At 39.3% G+C, this 19,618-nt stretch overlaps 1 protein-coding gene across 1 annotated transcript in view; it reads right to left on the minus strand.

Moving 5' to 3' along the window:
* Nucleotides 1–19,618, minus strand: part of ANO7 (anoctamin 7) — a 37,455-nt gene that overhangs the window by 16,023 nt on the left and 1,814 nt on the right. Inside the window, 18 exon segments of the mRNA XM_032225660.1 lie at nucleotides 237–374; nucleotides 455–566; nucleotides 568–596; nucleotides 1,711–1,807; nucleotides 3,354–3,395; nucleotides 3,397–3,442; nucleotides 7,999–8,103; nucleotides 8,106–8,154; nucleotides 9,839–9,857; nucleotides 9,859–9,950; nucleotides 10,110–10,123; nucleotides 10,126–10,166; nucleotides 12,036–12,175; nucleotides 13,717–13,784; nucleotides 13,787–13,823; nucleotides 17,721–17,781; nucleotides 17,783–17,879; nucleotides 18,967–19,030. Of these exon segments, the coding sequence (XP_032081551.1) occupies nucleotides 237–374; nucleotides 455–566; nucleotides 568–596; nucleotides 1,711–1,807; nucleotides 3,354–3,395; nucleotides 3,397–3,442; nucleotides 7,999–8,103; nucleotides 8,106–8,154; nucleotides 9,839–9,857; nucleotides 9,859–9,950; nucleotides 10,110–10,123; nucleotides 10,126–10,166; nucleotides 12,036–12,175; nucleotides 13,717–13,784; nucleotides 13,787–13,823; nucleotides 17,721–17,781; nucleotides 17,783–17,879; nucleotides 18,967–19,030 (1,251 nt within the window).

Genomic DNA, 19,618 nt, shown 5'->3' on the forward strand with positions numbered 1-19,618 from the left:
TGCCTCAGATATTCCCTTTGACTACAATAGTTCAAGAGAATAGGGACATCTGCTAGACATTTAAGGTTTAATTCTTTTACATGATTTTTCAGATAAAGGTTGAGCCCACAACTTGCAAAGGTGTCTTGCCTGAAAAAAGATTGCTTTGCAAAATAAATTGTGATCCAATTGGCATAGCAGAAAAAAGAGATCATGTCTCAAGATTTAGTTCACTTGGGGTTTCCAACCTCCCTCACCATAATGATGATGACCATTGATCCAGTGATGATTCTGTTGAATCGAGTCCGCTTTGGGAAATAGGGCTCCTCCTCTCCAGTGATTGGGTTTATAATTGTCATGGGAGCCAAAGCAGCAAACTGGGGTCGTGGACGTTCCTATAACAGAAGGAATATGAATATTGTAATGTACGCCAGTTTGAATTATGAGTTATATTAAAAGCCCCTAAATTCAGTACCTCAATGTCCTCAAAATCTGAACAGTCCCAGCGGTATATCAGGGTAGCATTCATTCGTTTCCAGTACTCAAGAAATGTGACTGCCCACAGAGACATGAAGATGCTGAAGAAAAGTTCCACCATGGTCAAAGAGACGGCCAGCCTGGAGGAAAAAGGGAGAGATTATTGTTATGCATGTAGCAAGATAGGGAAGAGAAGTGAGTCAAGTGAGCAAAGTTCTTGAATGTAGTGGCTGGACTCCCACATTATGTCAACACATTGTTTTAACCAAAAGCTTGCTGAATAGCTGTGTCCAGTGCACCAAGTAATTAAACCTGTTATTAAATGCTTACCCTGTATGCCAAGTCGCCTTGGTGACATGGGTGGCATAGAAATCTAATAATAATAAATAATTTAAGAAGTCCAACACAAAGCACCATATTATGACATAGTTGATTGAATCTACTTAGTGTCTTGCTAATTACCACATACCTGTGTTCCTTCAATTCTTTATTTCATACATAGTCCCTATGCATGGGTTACAGAAATGGCCTATAGGTCTTTGTGGCTGAGCCTCTAAAACTACAAGTAAGCTAAATTGCATTTGCAACAAAAATAGCTCACCAATTGCCAATGTTGCAACATATGCATATATTAGAATTGTTAGGTGGATGAAATCTATATCATACTGTTTAGGAAGAGATAGCTAAAAGTTTAAACTTTACAAATGACAAACTGTAAACTTTACAAATAAACTACAAATGACCAATCATTCAAAGAAGGGAGACTGAGGGGAAAAAAAGGGGGGGAAGCTACAAGAGCGCAGTTTAACTTAATTTCAAGCAATATTTAGAAAGGAACCAACTGAGGACAACCTCACATTAACAATGTTCTTGTGAGTTCTCAATGAGAAGATGAAGAGGAAAAGACATACAGGTTTGTTTACAGAGTGGCTATGCAACTTTGTGTTTAAAGATTGTATCTCTTCTTGAATAAAATAGTGGGATTACTGGTCTCACTTACAAATAGAAGAGCAGCAAGAGTGAATACAAAAATGACAGATGAATTAGTTTCGTAAGTATGGTAGAGTTCCTGACTGAAAGGTAAATACATGACAGTGATAAAAGTATGGGGATTGCAATGTGGTTTGATCCCAGAGAGGGGTCTGCAGACCAGATTTTTGTTCTTCGGCAGGTCAATGAGAAGTATGTGAAGTTGATTATAAACTTGTTGATTTAGATAAAGCATCTGAAAAAAAAATCCTAATATTACCTCACCTGAAACATGGGGCAGACACTAGATAGATTCCAATAAGGGCAGACTTTGCAAATTGGGCACATCTTGTATTTGTCACCACTGGAACAGATCTCCTGTCTAGTTCAGAAGGAGAGAAAGTGCAAGAAAAAAAATTGCTATGGAACCAGATTCCTTCTCCCACAATTTTGCTATTGGTTTTGCTTCTGCATTTCAATACAATACAATAGCAGAGTTGGAAGGGACCTCGGAGGTCTTCTAGTCCAACCCCCTGCCTAGGCAGAAAACCCTATACCGTTTCAGACAAATGGCTATCCAACATCTTCTTAAAGACTTACAGTGTTGGGGCATCCACAACTTCTGGAGGCAAGCTGTTCCACTGATTAATTGTTCTAACTGTCAGGAAATTTCTCCTCAGTTCTAAGTTGCTTCTCTCCTTGATTAGTTTCCACCCATTGCTTCTTGTTCTACCCTCAGGTGCTCTGGAGAATAGTTTGACTCCCTCTTCTTTGTGGCAACCCCTGAGATATTGAAACACTGCTATCATGTCTCCCTTGGTCCTTCTTTTCATTAAACTAGACATACCCAGTTCCTGCAACCGTTTTTCATATGTCTTAGTCTCCAGTCCCCTAATCATCTTTGTTGCTCTTCTCTGCACTCTTTCTAGAGTCTCCACACCTTTTCTACATCGTGGGGACCAAAACTGAACGCAGTATTCCAAGTGTGGCCTTACCAAGGTATTATAAAGTGGTACTAACACTTCACGTGATCTTGATTCTATCCCTCTGTTTATGCAGCCTAGCGTGACCCGTCAAAACCGCGCTCGACTAAGCCGCGCCCGATTAAACCATGTCGCTGACATCATCAACAGGGCAACAACAGCCAGCGTGGAGAAAGAAGGGCATTTTAAATAGCGCTTTAAAAGCAAGCCGATTCAACTTAAGGTAAGGGTTAGGTTTAGGTTAGGTTTAGGGTTAGGTTAAGGGTTAGGGTTAGGTTTAGGGTTAGGTTAAGGGTTAGGATTAGGTTAGGGTTAGGTTAAGGGTTAGGGTTAGGGTTAGGTTTAGGATTAGGTTTAGGGGGTTAGGTTTAGGTTTAGGGGTTAATTTTAGGTTTAGGGTTTACAGCGTGCTTCTGTCTCCGCGCTGTTGTCGCCCTGTTGATGACGTCAGCAATGCGGTTTAGTTGGGCGCAGTTTAGTCGAGCGCGGTTTTGTGGTGGAACCGCAGCCTAGAACTGTGTTGGCTTTTTTGGCAGCTGCTGCACACTACTGGCTCATATTTAAATGGTTGTCCACTAGGATTCCAAGATCCCTCTCACAGTTACTACTATTGAGCAAGGTACCACCTACACTGTACCTGTGCATTTCCTGCAGCGTTGGGCAGCCTATAAAGTTAATAAATAAATAAAAATATTTTTTGTAATTCTCTAACTCTAATCTGCTATTGAAAATTTTTGCGGTAGAACAGCAGGATGAAAATGTTAGAAATCTATAGTTCTGTCATTTAAATATTGAGGAACATATTTTTAAAAACTTTATAAATTTAAGCAAAGAATGAGTGATTAGTCAGTCATGTTGGTTGATGAAAAAGGCTCTTATATAAGTTGTCTGAAGACCTGCTAAAACAGAATAAAACAGGAAGAGAAAAGAAAGTTTGCCACTTACGTTGGAATGTCATGAAACATCATAAAAATGCCAATTATGAACTAGTGTCCCCACTATAGCTGCTGGAAGAAGCCATGCTGTGTAGAAACCTACACAAAAGGAAGAGAAGCAATAGCATATTCATACTCAGCAATTCATGCTGCTCCACTCTCTGTGATTGAGAACCATCAGCCTGCTGTCCAAAAAATCTAAGTCCAGTTTGTGATATTTTGCAAAACAGCAAAAACAGAATAACAGATAACAGGATGCTAAAAGTTGGGTGCTGGTTGTTAATAGCAAGTTAGTGGACAAGATTCTGAGAACCAGATTGTTTCCTAGCACCAATATAGAACAAATGTTTCCTATGAGAGAGAAATAGCACCATGGTGAGATGGGTGGCAACTAAATTTAACAAACAAACAAATATATAATATTAATTAGGTTTTTGCTGTGTTATAATCTCCTACCTGGAACCTAGCCAATATTAAGAAACAGGTCAGAAAATATTCCTTGGGATGTGACTGATTAATTGCTGTCACTGAGATATGCCCCCAGAGGAAGGGGTTCTCTTGAAAACCATAGAGCAGCAATTGAAGGATCAAATTTGGATTTCTGGATCAAATTTTGAGCCCAGAATTGGGTGTCTTAGGATCATCCAGAAAACAGCAAGTAATAGTAGTGGCAAACTGGTCTGGGATTAATCTTCACTAAGACCCCTTGCTTTTTCTTTATTTTTAAAACCACGTTAATGTCAGCAGACAGTGACAGGATACCTGTGAGTGCAGATCTACACACAATCATCACCCTGTTTAAATAATGCTGTTTAAATATGCCAGGACAACATGTTTTCTGTCATATCCCTCACCTCATGTCATTCTTATTCTACCAATATTAAAGTAATAATTTTCCGCATATCAAGATGATACCCATTATAATGGAAGCAAAGTATAATAACTAGTAAAGTAGTGTTTATCAAAGTAGTGTTTATTGAACATTTCAGATGATGTGGGTACACCGTGTTGCCTCTTGGCAGACTGCTTCTCTGTCACTGTCTACCTAAACAGCTGCTACAGCACAATTGTGCTGATGACCTATCAAAATTGCACAATAGCACTTAGATGGTTCAGTAAGCAATACTGTAAGTGCTTCAAGTCTATGACCCTTATTGGTTTAGTGCAAGGCTGATATGGCAGAATACTGGGATAACATAATAGCCTGAAAGAATTTAACAGAAGGAATTACAGGACCAACATCTCCATCCAAGAAAGCACAAAGCAATCTGAAAATTGGAGTTTGTTGCCAATACAAAGGAAAAGAAGCAAAAATTATGCTTGTGTCTCTTCACCCTTCATGATCATAAACTGTTGCTGTTTTAACTTTATTCAACTTGAGTGGAAGAAGAAGAGCACAGGAAGGAGGCTACAGATGAGCCTGCCCCATTTCTGTTTCAGGGATGTGACGGGGAAATATTTTTCTGCACAGTGATGATTTACACAAGGAGAATAGCTAAACTGGGGAATTCAATCAATCTCATGCTGTGTATGTATCATGGCAGCACCATTTCCAAGAATTCAGAATGGTGCAAGAGTCAGTATAGACATGGAGACAGTGAATTTTGTGCTGGTATAGTTCTTTGTCAACCTAAGGCTGAGTGGATAATAGGAATAGGGTTTTATTCAATGTTTCAGGAGTGTAAAAGCAGCAATAGTGCACAGGAAAAAATAAGACAAATATCATATGTACAATCTGCTACTACAGGTAATCCTCACAATTGAACCCAGAATTTATATTGTTAAGTGAGAAATTTGTTAAGTGAATTTGCCCCATTTTAAGACTTTCTCACCACTTTTGTTAAGTGAATCACTGCAGTTCTTAAATTAGTAACACGGTTGTTAAGTGAATTTGGCTTCCTCACTGTGTTTGTCAGAAGGTCCCAAAAGGGGATCACATGACTCTGGGACACTGCAACCGTCATAAATGTGAGTCAGTTGTCAAGCATCCGAATGTAAATCATGTGACCATGGGGATGCTACAAAGGTCATAAGGTGAAAAATGGTCGTGTCACTTTTTCAGTGCTGTTGTAATTTTGAACCATCACTAAATGGCCTATTTTAAGTTGAAGACTACCTGTACTAACTGGGTCCATGTGTTTTTTATCAATTTATCTTTTTATCCCAACAGTAATACTACTATAAAGTAGTATTTCAGAGCCATATGACTGGGATCCAACTACAGACAGTTAGATTTGGTGATTATATTTGATTACCATAGAGAAAAAAGAACTAAGCAGAAAGTAGTCATAGTCAATATTTTCAGCTTTTAAGAATTCATGGTGATCAGCTCACAAATGGATTACTGTAACGTGCTCCACTTGGCACTTTACCTGAAGACAACTTAGAAGCTACTGTTGGCCCACAATGTGGCAGCACAAACAATGTTGGGCATGCCTGATTTTGCTTGTGTGATCCAACTATTCTGTGAGCTGCACTGATTGGCTTCTGAATGCAATTCAAGGTGCATTTATCACCTATAAAGACTTACATAGCACAAGGTCTGGTTATTTGTGAGACCATCTGTGTCCATTTTTTCTGCGCATCCAATGCAAACATGGATAGGGGGTGCACTCTGGGTCCCATCACTTAAGCAGTGCTTTCTTATGGGGCCATGAAACATGCCTTCTCTGTCATGGCACTTGACCTCTGAAATAATCTCCCCCAGATATCTTGATAGGTCCACTCTGATGGGTTTCATGAAGCTCTTATAGCTGGTTATTCTCCCAGGCTCTGGAGAAGAGCAAAATTTGTATCTTGGCATGATATAGAGGGTATACTATATATTATACGTAAGGTGACCAGATTTTCAGATTGGTAAAGAGGGACACCATTGACCGGGGGCGGGGGGGCCTTGATTAAAAATTTTATATTTTGTCAAAAGGTCACACAAGGCGATTACATGACCCCAGGACACTGAAAGCATCATAAATATGAGTCTGTTGCCAAACATCAAAATTTTGATCACGTGACCATGAGGATGCTGCAACGGTCGCTAAGTGTGAAAAATGGTTGCTAAGTGTGAAAAATGGTAATCAGTCACTTTTTTCAATGCCATTGTAACTTTGGTCACTAATGAACTGTTTGTAAGCTAAAGCTGGCTTGCATTATAATGCCTTATGCTAGCTTACATTTTCAAGAGAGAGAAGCTAAACTCCTTATTAGAATTGAAATAGAAATGAGTAAGGAGTAGAGTAGAGTAGAGTAGTAGAGTAGAGTAGAGTAGAGTAGAATAGTTTATTAGCCAAGTGTGATTGGACACACAAGGAATTTTTCTTCGGTGTACATAAAAAAAATAGAATACATTCATCAAGAATCATAAGCTACAACACTTAGTGATAGTCTCTCTCTCTCTCTCTCTCTCTCTCTCTCTCACACACACACACACAAACACACACACTCCTCCTCTGGATTCAATGGGACTTTTAGAAAATCCCCCCTGTGCACACACTCCCTCTCTCTCTCTCCTCTCCCCTCCTCCCTCCTGATTCAATGGGGGGAAAAAACCCCCCCGTGAAACACTCCCTCTTTCTCTTCTCTCTCTCTCTCTCCCCTCCTCTGGATTCAATGGGGTTTAGAAATCTCCCCTCCGTGCACACACTCCCTCTTTCTCTCCTCTCTCTCTCTCTCCCCTCCTCTGGATTCAATGGGTTTAAAATCCCCCTCCGCACACACTCCCTCTCTCCTCTCTCTCTCTCTCTCCTCCTCTGGATTCAATGGGACATTTAGAAAATCCCCCCCTCACACACTCTTCACTCCTCTTCCCCCTCTTTCTGATCGCTCCGATTTTAAAATTACCTCTCCTGTAGAGAGCAGGTTATCAGCCATGTGAGACATACGCTGTGTTTCTATGGCCCAGTAATCCCCTCCTCAAACAACACGCAATGCCAATTTAGAAGCCCCGAGCAGCCGAGCAGCCGAGGCGAAGCAGCAGTCTGGGGAGGGGGAGCGAGCTTGGACACCCTCAGAGGCAGCTGCTAGCTAGCTCTGAGAGAGAGAGAGAGAGAGAGAGAGGAGAGGGAGGGGGAGGGAGGGGCTGCTCAAAGCAACAGAAGAAGAAAAAATCTGTGAAGGAAGTCTGCGGTCTCCACATGGAGTAAGTCTTCTCCTCCCTCAGCCATTGGCAACAGCTCCCAGGGATGCGCGGGCGGGAATGCGTTCATCTCGAAGAAGAATATACACTCCCAGTTGCTAGGAGAGCCTCGGCGGCTGGAGGCTTTTTCGTAACTTAAAAAAAATCGGGACTTTTAAAAAAAAAAGGGACATGGGAAAAATTGTTCAAAAGCGGGACTATCCCACTGAAAGCGGGACGTCTGGTCACCTTAATTATACAATACCTGATGGTATAACTCTAAAATAACACTAACCTTTAATGAGATTTCAGCATTCAGGCTTAGTTACAAAAACTTTAATTCCATGATTTCTTAAGACGAAATAATGTTGCAAGACCATACATTTTCTCTGTGTTAATATCCCAATGTTTGCTTATTACTGAAGGTTACTAGTTTTTTACAATACTTTTTTTTGTAACCTTATCCACAGGGGGAAAAGAAGTGGAGCATCCACATAAGTTTAGAAGTCAGGAATCTGGGGATCCATTCAAAGTATGTACTCACCAAGCCAGGCAAAGTAGAGAGCAATCTTCTCTCCAAAGTACCTGCGGATATGACTCAAAGGCTGATATTTCTTCCACTTACTCCACCGGGCCCAATAATGGAAAGAATCTGCCTCTGATTAGAGGGCTCTTCCTCTGATGACATCTTGTATGGGCCCTTTGGCAGAGAGTGATATTATCCACATAAAATACAAATTTGTATAGTGTATGTTGCATTGCACGTGAACTTGCACACTTATAAAATGCAATAATTAATAAACTAACAGTGATTAATTATTAAAACTATGATAATTAGATATTATATAATACATACACACATACATATACTTTTGAACTTCTACTTGTAACTTTTTAAAACAAAGGTGACATGACAAGATGTTTTGGGTGACATGACAACATTCACTAAAACCTCACAACAACTATTCTCAAAAGCACACCCCATCCTTGCACAATTTTTGGAAGTTGCGGTCCTCTCTGCCACAGCCAGTCATGTGGCCTCTTTTGTGCGATTTTTCGAAGCTGCAAAGGCTGTGTTAGAATGGGATGTGCTTTGTGCTGCTCCAGACTTTCCAGAACTCAAGTGGCCCCCACAGCCTCCAAATATCACGCAATAACAAGGTGTGATTTTGTACGGTGTTCAGAGGCTGCAGACACGGCCGGATTTTCCTATAGGCTAACTAGGCTTCAGCCTAGGGCCTCAGATCAAGAGGGGCCTACATTCAAATTGTTAGCAAAATTAAAATTACACTATTCTAAAAACAGTGAACACTAAAACACTGAACCGAAAATAAGGAGAAATTCTACGCATATGACTATAGACAAACACAAAAATGTATTGGTTAAGATCGTTCCAGTGCCGCGGCAGTTGGGGAGCCTGCCCATGTTCCCAGCATTGGCAGTCGGCGAGAGGCGGCCGCTCCCAGTAGCCGCCCCGTCGACGCGGAGCCCACCAGCGGCCAGGCAGGTGAGGGCAGGGGCCGAGCCGGGCAGCTGAGCACAGCAGGGAGGCGCTGGCCTCACTGCCTTTGCCACAGAGCAGATCCGCCCTCCGTCGGGAGGCCAGCTATATATATTGATATATATTGATATATATCACAGTAATGATGTATTTTATTGTCTCTTATGCAATTTACAAACTAAAAAATGGGAGGTGAAAGGGCCTCATAAGTGGAATAGCCTAGGGCCTCTTTTCATCTAAATCCGGCCCTGGCTGCAGAAGAAGTTTTTTGAAGTTGCTTCAAGAACAAAGGCCTTGTGGGAAGTAAGCACACCTTGGATAGGCCATGGGGGCTTGTCACTAGAAAGAGAATACTGCCTGAAGGTAAGTGGCACAAGGTAGATTCTGGGAGTGGCAGGCTGTGGGGCAATTGTGCCATTCCCTAAGGTTCATACACTTGGGGAATAGTGCAAGACAGCCTTTTTGAGTGGCAAGGATAGTGCTAGGGCTGAAGTCAGGGCTCGGCCTCTACTTCAGGCCCAGGCTTGGGGCTTTTACTGAGTGTCATTGTTCAGTGTAGCCTAGATTGGGAGAGGGGAACACAGACTAGTTTCCCTTTTACTTGGGAGGTAGGGGATGACACACCAGCAGAATAAGTAAATCATTTCTGAATGTTTGATACGCCAAGCCCAAAAATATGCCATTACTCTTCAGCACCCACAGACTTTGTCTCATTAAACTGAACATACAAAACTGTCCAAAGTCACTAACATTTAAAACTATTGTGTTAGTTTGGAAATTAACTAGATGCTAACAACTTATGTCAGACTTCTCAAAAGCCACCTTCAATACAAGTGCTGTCTCCTATCTGAGAGAGGACTGGGACCGATGCTTGCAAACTTACGTCATGTAGTGGAAATGCATGTGAAGACTTCGTCATTCAGCAACCTTTCTATTCCAATCTGCTGCCCTGCCTTTGGATCACCATATGATACAGTGGACAGGATCTCATACAGCTGAAGAAAAGCAAAGAAGAGTTAAAGGAAGCCATACTTTGATTTCCACAGTTAACAGCAACAGTAGCCCTCAATTATACTTAACATTAACGTGCAGCATTATGATTAGCTACGCATATAAGTACATGTCACCCTGCATTTGTTTCACTCCAAGCTTACTATTCTATGCCGTTTGTACTACTGAAGAAGGTCTCATGGTTATCACTTCCACGGAACCTGGGGGGAAAATCACTGATAAATTACCAGACATAAAACAGAAGCTATATAAGAGAGACTGTGACTGTGATATCCTAGTTATTAGTCCCATATACCCACTTACTGGTTCTATCAACACCTAACATGAAGCCAGTTTTTGTCTTAACTGGGGTTAATGTCACTACACCTAATGTTAAACAATAAAGCTATGTGCAACTATAAATGGCTGAATTTTTCACATGTTGCACTTGTTCAAAACCTATTGCCTTATTGCTTGCTACAAAGTTGATCCTAGTCTTACTGATGAATATAATACTCTGTTTCCTCTCCATTTTTTTCTTCCAATCACATTTCTGAGAACAGAAATAAACTAGGAAAATTCATGGTCTGGATTGGTTCAAAAAACAATGTTTTTGGTTGGTTAAATCATGGTAATTTCATAAACCTCTAACCCGTGGTTCTACAATACAGTTTACTGCAAAAAATAAAAAAACTTTAATGCGATAGGTTCATACCTCGTGCTAAGTGATAAGCAAACAAACCATATTTAGGTAAAGTGCTAATCAGGCTGCTATAGATGTTGCTTGGATATTTCTGGCATAGCTAGGAAAGCGCTGAGCTCTGGAAGCCAATATACATAGTAGGGAGAATACTAGAATTTTTTATAATTCTCTACTATGTCAAGAAAGCATTCAAGAGTTCTGGGAATTACTATTAAGTTGGTGGTACAGGCATGCATGAAGCCACAGAGTCTTCTTCTCTACAACATTTATTGTTACTACCTGATCTCAAGGGTAAGGGACTATATTTATTTACTCCATCCATATAAAGTGTAGGCATCCATGCAGACATTTAGAAGTCTCCTGCCTAATGAAAACCCCAAGAACAGACACATCTGCCTTTACAAATCATGTAAAAAGCATTTTTGTTTTAAACAATGGAAAAGATCATTGCACATTGCTAATGTTCTGTTTGAACTCCATGGACTGGTGGGACACAGGCACATTGGAAGAGGACTCAGCTAAGGAGTCCCCGCAAGATTAAAAACTGTGATCTGTAGGACAGACTTGCTGGAGCAGCATTTGAGAGGGACAAGCCAGATGTCACTTGGGAAAATACAAAGGTGCCTAGAATTCCAAGCAGTAAAAAGTTAATTTTCTTTCTTTCCCTTCTCCTCTCTAGATTAAAAGCAAGTCAGAGAAGTAAAAGTACTGAATCTGTCCATGAATAAGTTTGTGATCATGAGCACCTATAAAAATCAGGGTGGAAGAAGGGAGAGATACATTTATGGAAAGGGGAAAAGTCCTGTATAGAATTGTATGTATAATCTGCTAAATCAAGATCACTGTATATTATAGAAATCAGCCCAAGTTATTTACTTAAAAAGTACTATACTGTAATATTAATCATTATTGTACAAATTGTGGAGATTTTAGCAGTGATGTATCTGAAAAATCCGTAGTCTTTGCAGAATGCTGCCGAGGTCTGAAAAAAGATGAAGCATGAAATGCAGGTTTTTCTGATAAACATATTTGCAAGAGACAGGTTGATTTTTCTTTATATCACTAGACTGATGCTCAGCAATCTTTTTTTTTTTTTTTAGAAAAGAGCAAAGAGCAAATATTACAGTTAGGCAATGTTACTATTGTATAACCATTTGTCTGAAATGATATAGGGTTTCCTGACTAAGCAGGGGGTTGGACTAACTAGAAGACCACTAGTTAGTGGCCCTTCCAACTCTGTTATTCTATTCTATTCTATTCTATTCTATTCTATTCTATTGTAACCTAATTATAATGAAATAGGAGATAATAACTGTACGCTAGGAAAAATCAGTATAATTTGAAAAGAGGAAAGATCAAAGAAAGAAAACTCATGTCAAAATCTTACGAGGGTAACTTGTTTGCTTTAAAATGACAGGTGTAGTTATCCAAGGGAATGTCAGGAACGTCATCATAGAGTAAATTAGGGATGCCCACTTTCATTAGAATCCTGTGAGACCAGTTGATTTCAGGTTCAATGGGCATAGCCTAGGATACAGTAAAAGAAATATTCAAACAAGAGGCCCCTTTGTAAGTAGTTTACATCATACACAGACATAGACACACACAGAAAGATACAGAGACAGAGGGAGAGGGAGAGGGAGAGATATTGGAAGTCAACATTATTAAGTTCATGAACAAAAGCATAAATATAAAAGAGAGTTTCTGATATGGCTCCCTTTTACTCCCTTTGCAATCTTTTAAAACATATAATACATTTTTACATTCACACATAGAAAAGTACAGCACGTGAATCACAGAATATAGGCATTAGAGATTGGTGAAAAGCTGTTTGTTCTAATACAAACAGCTTTTCACCAATTTCTCATTTCCCATTTTATCAAAAGAAATACTTAGTGATAAAACGATCACTGGAAAAATTAAAAGAGTGATGCGAAGAGGAAAGAGATAGAGAGGCAGAAAAGAGACAAGGGAACTTGTTTCTTTCTATGCTTTGCTTCCTCCAATTTTCAGTTATTTTCATTATTTGTTGAATTCACTGTATGTGGATTCACACACACACACACACACACACACAAATATGGTGTGTGTGCGTGTGTGTGTGATGGTAGATATTATGGAGGAAAAGCATGTGAAGGCAACTCTGGTATGTACTTGTTGATACAGATATGGGGGCAAGGTAGATATCTGGAGTTGTGGCAGTCTGGTACCCATGTTGGCATTATCCTATTATTGCTGCTTTTGAAACTCTTCAGGTTGGGTGTATGTAAGTAGTGGCCTGCCACCCAATGCCTGAATAAGTGCAGTATCATTTTTCTAGTATGGGCTGCAGTTTATTAATAATGCATTAGTGTGACTTGAACAGTGAACTGTAGTAACAACCAGTGGCTTTCAGTTTCTCTTTTTCTGGTCTGTCTTGTAATAAATCCTCCCTGGGAATTGGCCTGGTACTATTGTCTATTGATCTCATTGGTGGGTAGTTTAGCCTTGTGAATACTGTTTTTATTCCATCAGTTGAGTACTTCTCTGAAGTGGGGAAAAACAAATGCAGTTGTAAAACACGGTTCCTGAAATCTTATGCTTTTTAACAACTTCTGTTAGAAAAAGTGCTGGCCAGGCTGCTTTTGATTTTTTTTTTTTTTTTTGGTAACATAAATTAGATCAGCTCTTCTCCTACAATGTTTGCATATTTTTTCCTTTATTTATTTATTTACTTATAGAAACTTTTATCCCTGCCAAACTTCCCAAGATACTGGACAGTTTACAAAAGTAAATCAAACCAAAATTTAAATGAACAAAAATCACTGTTCACAAAAGGGAGATACTGCTGAGGAGGGATATGGACTACCTTTCTGTCAACTCATAGTTTCCACATGGAGATAGGTTTTTTAAAAATGAACTAATGTTTACATAGGCAAATTCCTTCTGATCAACTGCAGTCTAATGTAATATAGCTAACAAACAACTAAAAACCCCAACCTCTTCTTTCCCGAGATCAGGCTATAATAAATGATTTTAGCTGGCAGCAAAGTTTGATCCATGGGTATTAGGTTTCACAGTATTCTCACCTGCAAGGGGACTCTCAGCCTGAGGTCCTCAGCATAATAACATAGCACACTCCAGGGAGCATTCAACATATAAAGTGGACCACTTTCTTTGTATGTTGGGCTGCATGCTGCAAAAGAAACCATTAGAGTCACTCAGCTACATCAAAATTTGGTACTTTAGACTCACTTGGAAAAATGTATTCAACTGGAGAGCCAAATATTTCTTTTCCAAAACACTCATGAGAAACATAAGTTTAACAGCACTTTGTCTGAACCAGAGTGCTAGTGTTACTAGCCCTATCTGACCCCCAATTATTACAGTCAGTGGTGGGATTCAAATAATTTAACACTGGTTTTCTGTCCAAATGACCAGCTGGGTAGGCAGGGCTCAATGGTCATGTGACTGGATGGGCGTGGCCAACTCAATGTCACTCATGTCGATGGACGCTTTACCTTAGCTATTACAATGTAATAAGGCTTAACTGGAGAGACAGTTTCTGTAAGCAGGGCAATAAAGATTAGGCTAGAAACAACACCAAAAGGTTTCTTTTCTGCCTGCTTTACAGATTAACTCTGTAAAGTGGAAAAAAACAAAATGAGATTTCTTCCAACAACCGGTTCAGAACTGCTTAGAAAATTAACAACTGGTTCTCCCAAATAAGTGTGAACTGGCTGAATCCCACCACTACTAACAGCTCTATTGGACTGAAATGATTCTCTTTGTCAGCCCAGTTTAAATACCATAGCTGATATCAGAAGCATATTAACAGTCCCAGATTACTAAGAGATAAGTTTGTAATTAGGGCATTCAAAATAGAATATGAAATAGTAAAAACAGAATTGGAAGAGACCTTGGAGGCTTCAGTTCAACCCTGCGCTGAAGCAGGAGACCCTATACCATTTCAGACAAACAGTTGTCCAATTTCTTCTTAAAAATCTCAAGTGATGGACACCCACAACTTCTGAAGGCAAGCTATTCCACTGTTTGTTAAGTGATTCTGGCTTCCCCATTGATTTGCCAGAAAGATGCAAAAGGTAATCATATTGACCCTGGGACACTAACCATCATAAATATGGTAAAGCATTTGAATTTTAATCACATGACCATGGGGATGCAACAATGGTCATAAGTGTGAAAAACGGTCATAACTCACTTTTTTCAGTGCCGTTGTAACTTTGAATGGTCAATAAAAGAATGGTTATAATTCAAGGACTACCTATAAAGTGAATTTATTTGGCCAAGGTGAAAATATATATTTTATAGTTTCAGCTAGCTATTATAGGAATTTCTCTTTGATCAGGACTCAATATTGATAATTTAAAGACTTGATTATAACTGGGAGAGATTTCTTTTGCTTTATTTCTTAGAAAAAATCATAAGTTGAAATACAAAATGGATTTATTTAATTAAGGTTAAAATATGTGTTTACATTTCTGGTAGCTCCTAACAGACATAAATGAACAATGAGTTTTTCCAATTTGATTAAGGAATGATAAAATGTAGGAAGAAGAGTTTTTTAACTGAAATGCTAGAGAAGGTATTATTGAGAATTATTGGAGTTGTTTATATCTTGTCTGCAGAGGGGAGTTATTTTATATCACATATTCTAATTGCACTTCTATTTTTCTTTTCTTTTTATTTTTATATCTCTCTTATTTTGCATTAATCTTTTATTACTATATTTTTAAACTTTAATAAATTATTTTAAAATAAGAATAAGGGTGATAAAATTATTTGGTCTGAAACTGAACTGAAGCAGCACTGCACAGATATTTTAGAGATTTGTATAAGGATGAGAATTAAATGTTAAAAAGTGGAATTGAAATGAATTCTATAAATGTTGCTGTCCAAGAAAAAAAACATGAAAAGAAAGTAATAAAAACCATGAGAAAGTTGAAAGGGAACTTGTATAGATGGTGCAACTGGACTAATGCTGTGTTTCCCGAAAATAACATGCCCTGCTAATAAGCCCAATCGGGCTTTTCAGAGCATGCGCCATAATAAGCCCTCCCCTGAAAATAAGCGCATGCGCAACCGCCCACTGCCATTACCACTGTACCACCTATGGTACAGCTTGCGGGGCAAAAGAGGGCTCATCGCAAAAACAGCAGCAAGCGAAGCAAAGTGCTTTCACCTCCCACCCTTCCCTCCCACACAAAAAGAGCCCGCCACAAAAACAGCGGCAGGCCAGCAATGCAATCATCCCCTCCTGCCTGTTCCTTCTTGTGTAAAAAAACACCACCTACCCCAATGGTAAAGGCAGCCTGCCTGGTTCTCTTCCCGCTGTCCCTTTAGCAAGGGGTGGCAGTTAGGGGAAGAAGTGAGGAGCTCTTACCTTTCCAGATCCATTGCATTCCTCGCCCTTTCACCCATTGAATCCCCTTGTAAAAAAAACCTCATGAGTTCAACTCATGGGTTTTTTTTACAAGGGGATTCAATGGGCGAAAGGATGAGGAACGCAATGGATCTGGAAAGGTAAGAGACACGCCTCGCTTCTCCCCCCCACCCCTCACTAAAGGGACGACAGGGAAGGGAACCAGGCAGGCTGCCTTTACAATTGGGGCAAGGTGGGAAGTGTTGGGCCGTGAGGTGCGCCTCTTACCTTTCCAGCTCCGTTGCGTTCCTCGCCATTGTGTTCAGGGAAGTCCCTTGTTAAAAAAACTCTTCTCGCGATTTCAAGAAGTTTGATTGAACTCATGAGAAGTTTTTTTTTACCAGCCGCTTCCCTGAGCACAATGGCAAGGAACGTGACGGAGCTGGAAAAGTAAAAGGTGCGCCTCGCTTCTCACTTGCCCCAGAAAATAATAAGCCCTCCCCTATAATAAGCCCAAGACCATATTTTGTGGGGCAAAGAAAATAAGACCCTGTCTTATTTTTGGGGAAACACGGTGTTAAAAAAACAAATGTAGTTTGGTTTGATTGTGTAGCCTGTTTCATTTGTATGTAAAGGTGGCATTTTTGCCTTATAATTCAAACAATGTTGTGATTTTTCATCTATTCATTTTTAAAATACAAAGAATTAATGCAAAAGTCCTACAGAGAAGTTTGTGAAATGTGCTTGGGATAGTTTTCAGCAGAATGCTACTGAAAGAGTATCAAAGGTGAAAAGGAACACAATATGGTAAGTGTAATGTGGCTTTTCATGTACTGCGAGATAAGCAGATCAGATTTTTGTTCTTCAGCCGGACATTGAGGAACAGAGCTAAAAGGAGTAAAAGCTATAAGGGCCTGCTACTATCTACTTTGTTATACTGATATGATCATTGGATATGTCCAGATAAATATAAATAGAATACAATGGGAATAGGTTTGCTCCAGAGACATAGGTAGTAAAACAAGAAAAAGGGTCAAGAATAGGTGGGAACTAGATCAATATGGATTAAATTCGAATCTGAATGACCTGTATGAAAAACATACATTGAGGTGGTTTGATCATAGAGAGAGAATGAAGGAGGCTGGAATTACAAAACAGTATATGAAAGAAAAGTGAGTAAGTCAAAAGAAGGGAAAGAACTATACATGGTTGAACAAAAGGCAGAATATAAAATGGGGCATGGATCCTGTGAAAAAGAATTTACAAAGAATGGTTTACAACGATTGAGATGTATGGAAAGATATGGTATAGACAAGGTATTCTTCTTATTCTTTCTTCTGCCTTAAATTTTGTCAGCCAATTTTGCATAATATTGCTTACCCTGGAAAGGAAAAGCAGAAATAGTGTAGATGTAAGAAAATACTTAAAAGTGCAAGATTGGGATACTGTATTTGATGATAGTCTAGCCTTATTCATGTTTTCCCTTCATATTTAGCCTTGTGAAGAATTAAAACTGTTTACAATATTGAACAAGAGGGTTTTAAAATGGCTTATGGCAGGCCCAAATTCTTACTTTCGTTTCTTCTCTGAAAGAAGGTGAGACCAATAAAATTAAGGATGATACAATGAAGGTTGTTTCTCTCCTTGGTCAATTTTCCGCTCTCTCACCCACCCACCACTCTGTTACCAGCAATCCACTTTTTTGCATGCCTTTTCAGTTCTGATCCCCTTCATTTGGAGGTTATGCAGAAATTTCTCCCGCCATTCATTGAATTTCAATTGTTCTCTTTTGTTTGGATTTTGGATTATAATTCTCTTCTTTCTGGCCCTCTGGATTCTCACCATCTGATTCCCATACAAGAATAAAATCTGTGGCAAACACATAGACAGTAGAAATATTCCATTAGCCATTTTTTTCAGGAGTAAAAGAAGTAAAAAGGTAACCAGATATCTTCATAATCTGAGATGCATTGGTAAAAAGGAGAATTACATGGAATCAACAAAAGCAAACCTCAAGATTTTAAGTTTCCTCATAAATTTTTTTAAGTGTCTGATTTGGTTGGCCAACCAGACAATATAAAATCACCAGAAAAACTGCAGCAACAATAATTTAATTCCTAAGGAAAAGTACAAGAGAAAAGGAATAGAGCTCCCAAAATATGTTGTATTCCACATAAATTAGGGCAATATGATTCTCTGAATACTATCACTGTAATGTTGAAGGAATGAAATTTAAAAAATGAATTCTTCCAATCTCTTTCTTGCATTTGAAATACAAGAGTCATCATTAGAACTTTCAGAGTCTGAGATCAAATCCAACTGTAGAGCAACTTTCTAGTCCTAATTAGAGAAAAGCTCCCAGAAAATGAGAAGCAGTTTCTATTGTAGTCCCCTGGACCACTTAATGCTTTATATTTGGTGAGATAACTGGACACAAGAAGTATGTACAGGTTCAGCACATTTTCATTACATTGTTTTCCATTGAAAAGGCCATCCTTTGTAATTATCTTTTATCCAGAAGGTGATTGTATATGAAAGGAGGAAAAATATTGAAAGTGGCTAAGGAAAAATATTGGGCCTGGAGGAAAAATACTGACAGTGACTAAGGTAGAGAGGACTTTTCAAAGAGAATATGGAATTTGAGATCTCACATTTCTTCACAATGTCTAGTTGTTTGGACCTACACTTTTTATTAAACTTTTAGATGTAGAGATAATTCTATATAAATCCAGTTTCCAACCAAAATTTTAAAACATTCCCCTAGCCAAATTGAACATAAATCAACATTTCTGCAAGAACAGAACAAATGATAGATTAGGACCAAGACATTTTACCAATAGCTACACAAGATAACTGATTTCAGATAAATGGAAAAGGGCATGAAAGAAAACAAGTACTTAGTCATCCTTTGAAAGGAAATATTGGTATTTTGTGCTTTGAAGTGAGCTTCACTTACCTATCCTGGTCTTTTCATCACTGAAGAAGTTCGCAGTGCTGTTTATAAGGCAGCTCTTATTCCACTAGGGGGAAAATATTAACAATCAATGGAAAAGCAGGTTAACTCAGATTTCCCATTCCAGCTGAACTGAGGGCAAAAGGAGATTAGACTGCAATCATTACTCTAGTGATCACTGGGTTATTCCTGACCTCTTTTAAGTTTGAAAACATTTTGCAGCAGCAAGATTCTCTTTGTGAGAATATGTGGTTGGTGTAGGGTGATTTATTACTCTATCCCTGAGTGTTTTCCTCTGCAGAGGCATTACACAGGTATATTACAGAGGGTTGGGTAATCTTGAGCTCCTTCTCTACGGATGTTTTCTCTGACCACTGAAAAAGAGTGGAATTGTTTCCTAACATTTTGAGGCAAGAAATAATATAAGTGAGGGGTAAGTAAAGTCTCTGTTGATTTGGGATTAGTTTAGATCAGTGATAATTAACCTTTTGCTGAAACTGGAGCATGTGTGCACACACACACACGCTGGAACACCAGAATCCAGAAGAGAGCAGCTGGCTGGTGCATATGCATACAGCGACCAGCTGCACTTCCGGGTTCCGTCACTCTGGCGTCTGGTGTGCATGCGCACCAGCCAGCTGCTCTCCTCCAGGTT

The sequence above is a fragment of the Thamnophis elegans genome, chromosome 10 (assembly GCF_009769535.1).
Source record: "Thamnophis elegans isolate rThaEle1 chromosome 10, rThaEle1.pri, whole genome shotgun sequence".
Classification (NCBI taxonomy): domain Eukaryota; kingdom Metazoa; phylum Chordata; class Lepidosauria; order Squamata; family Colubridae; genus Thamnophis; species Thamnophis elegans.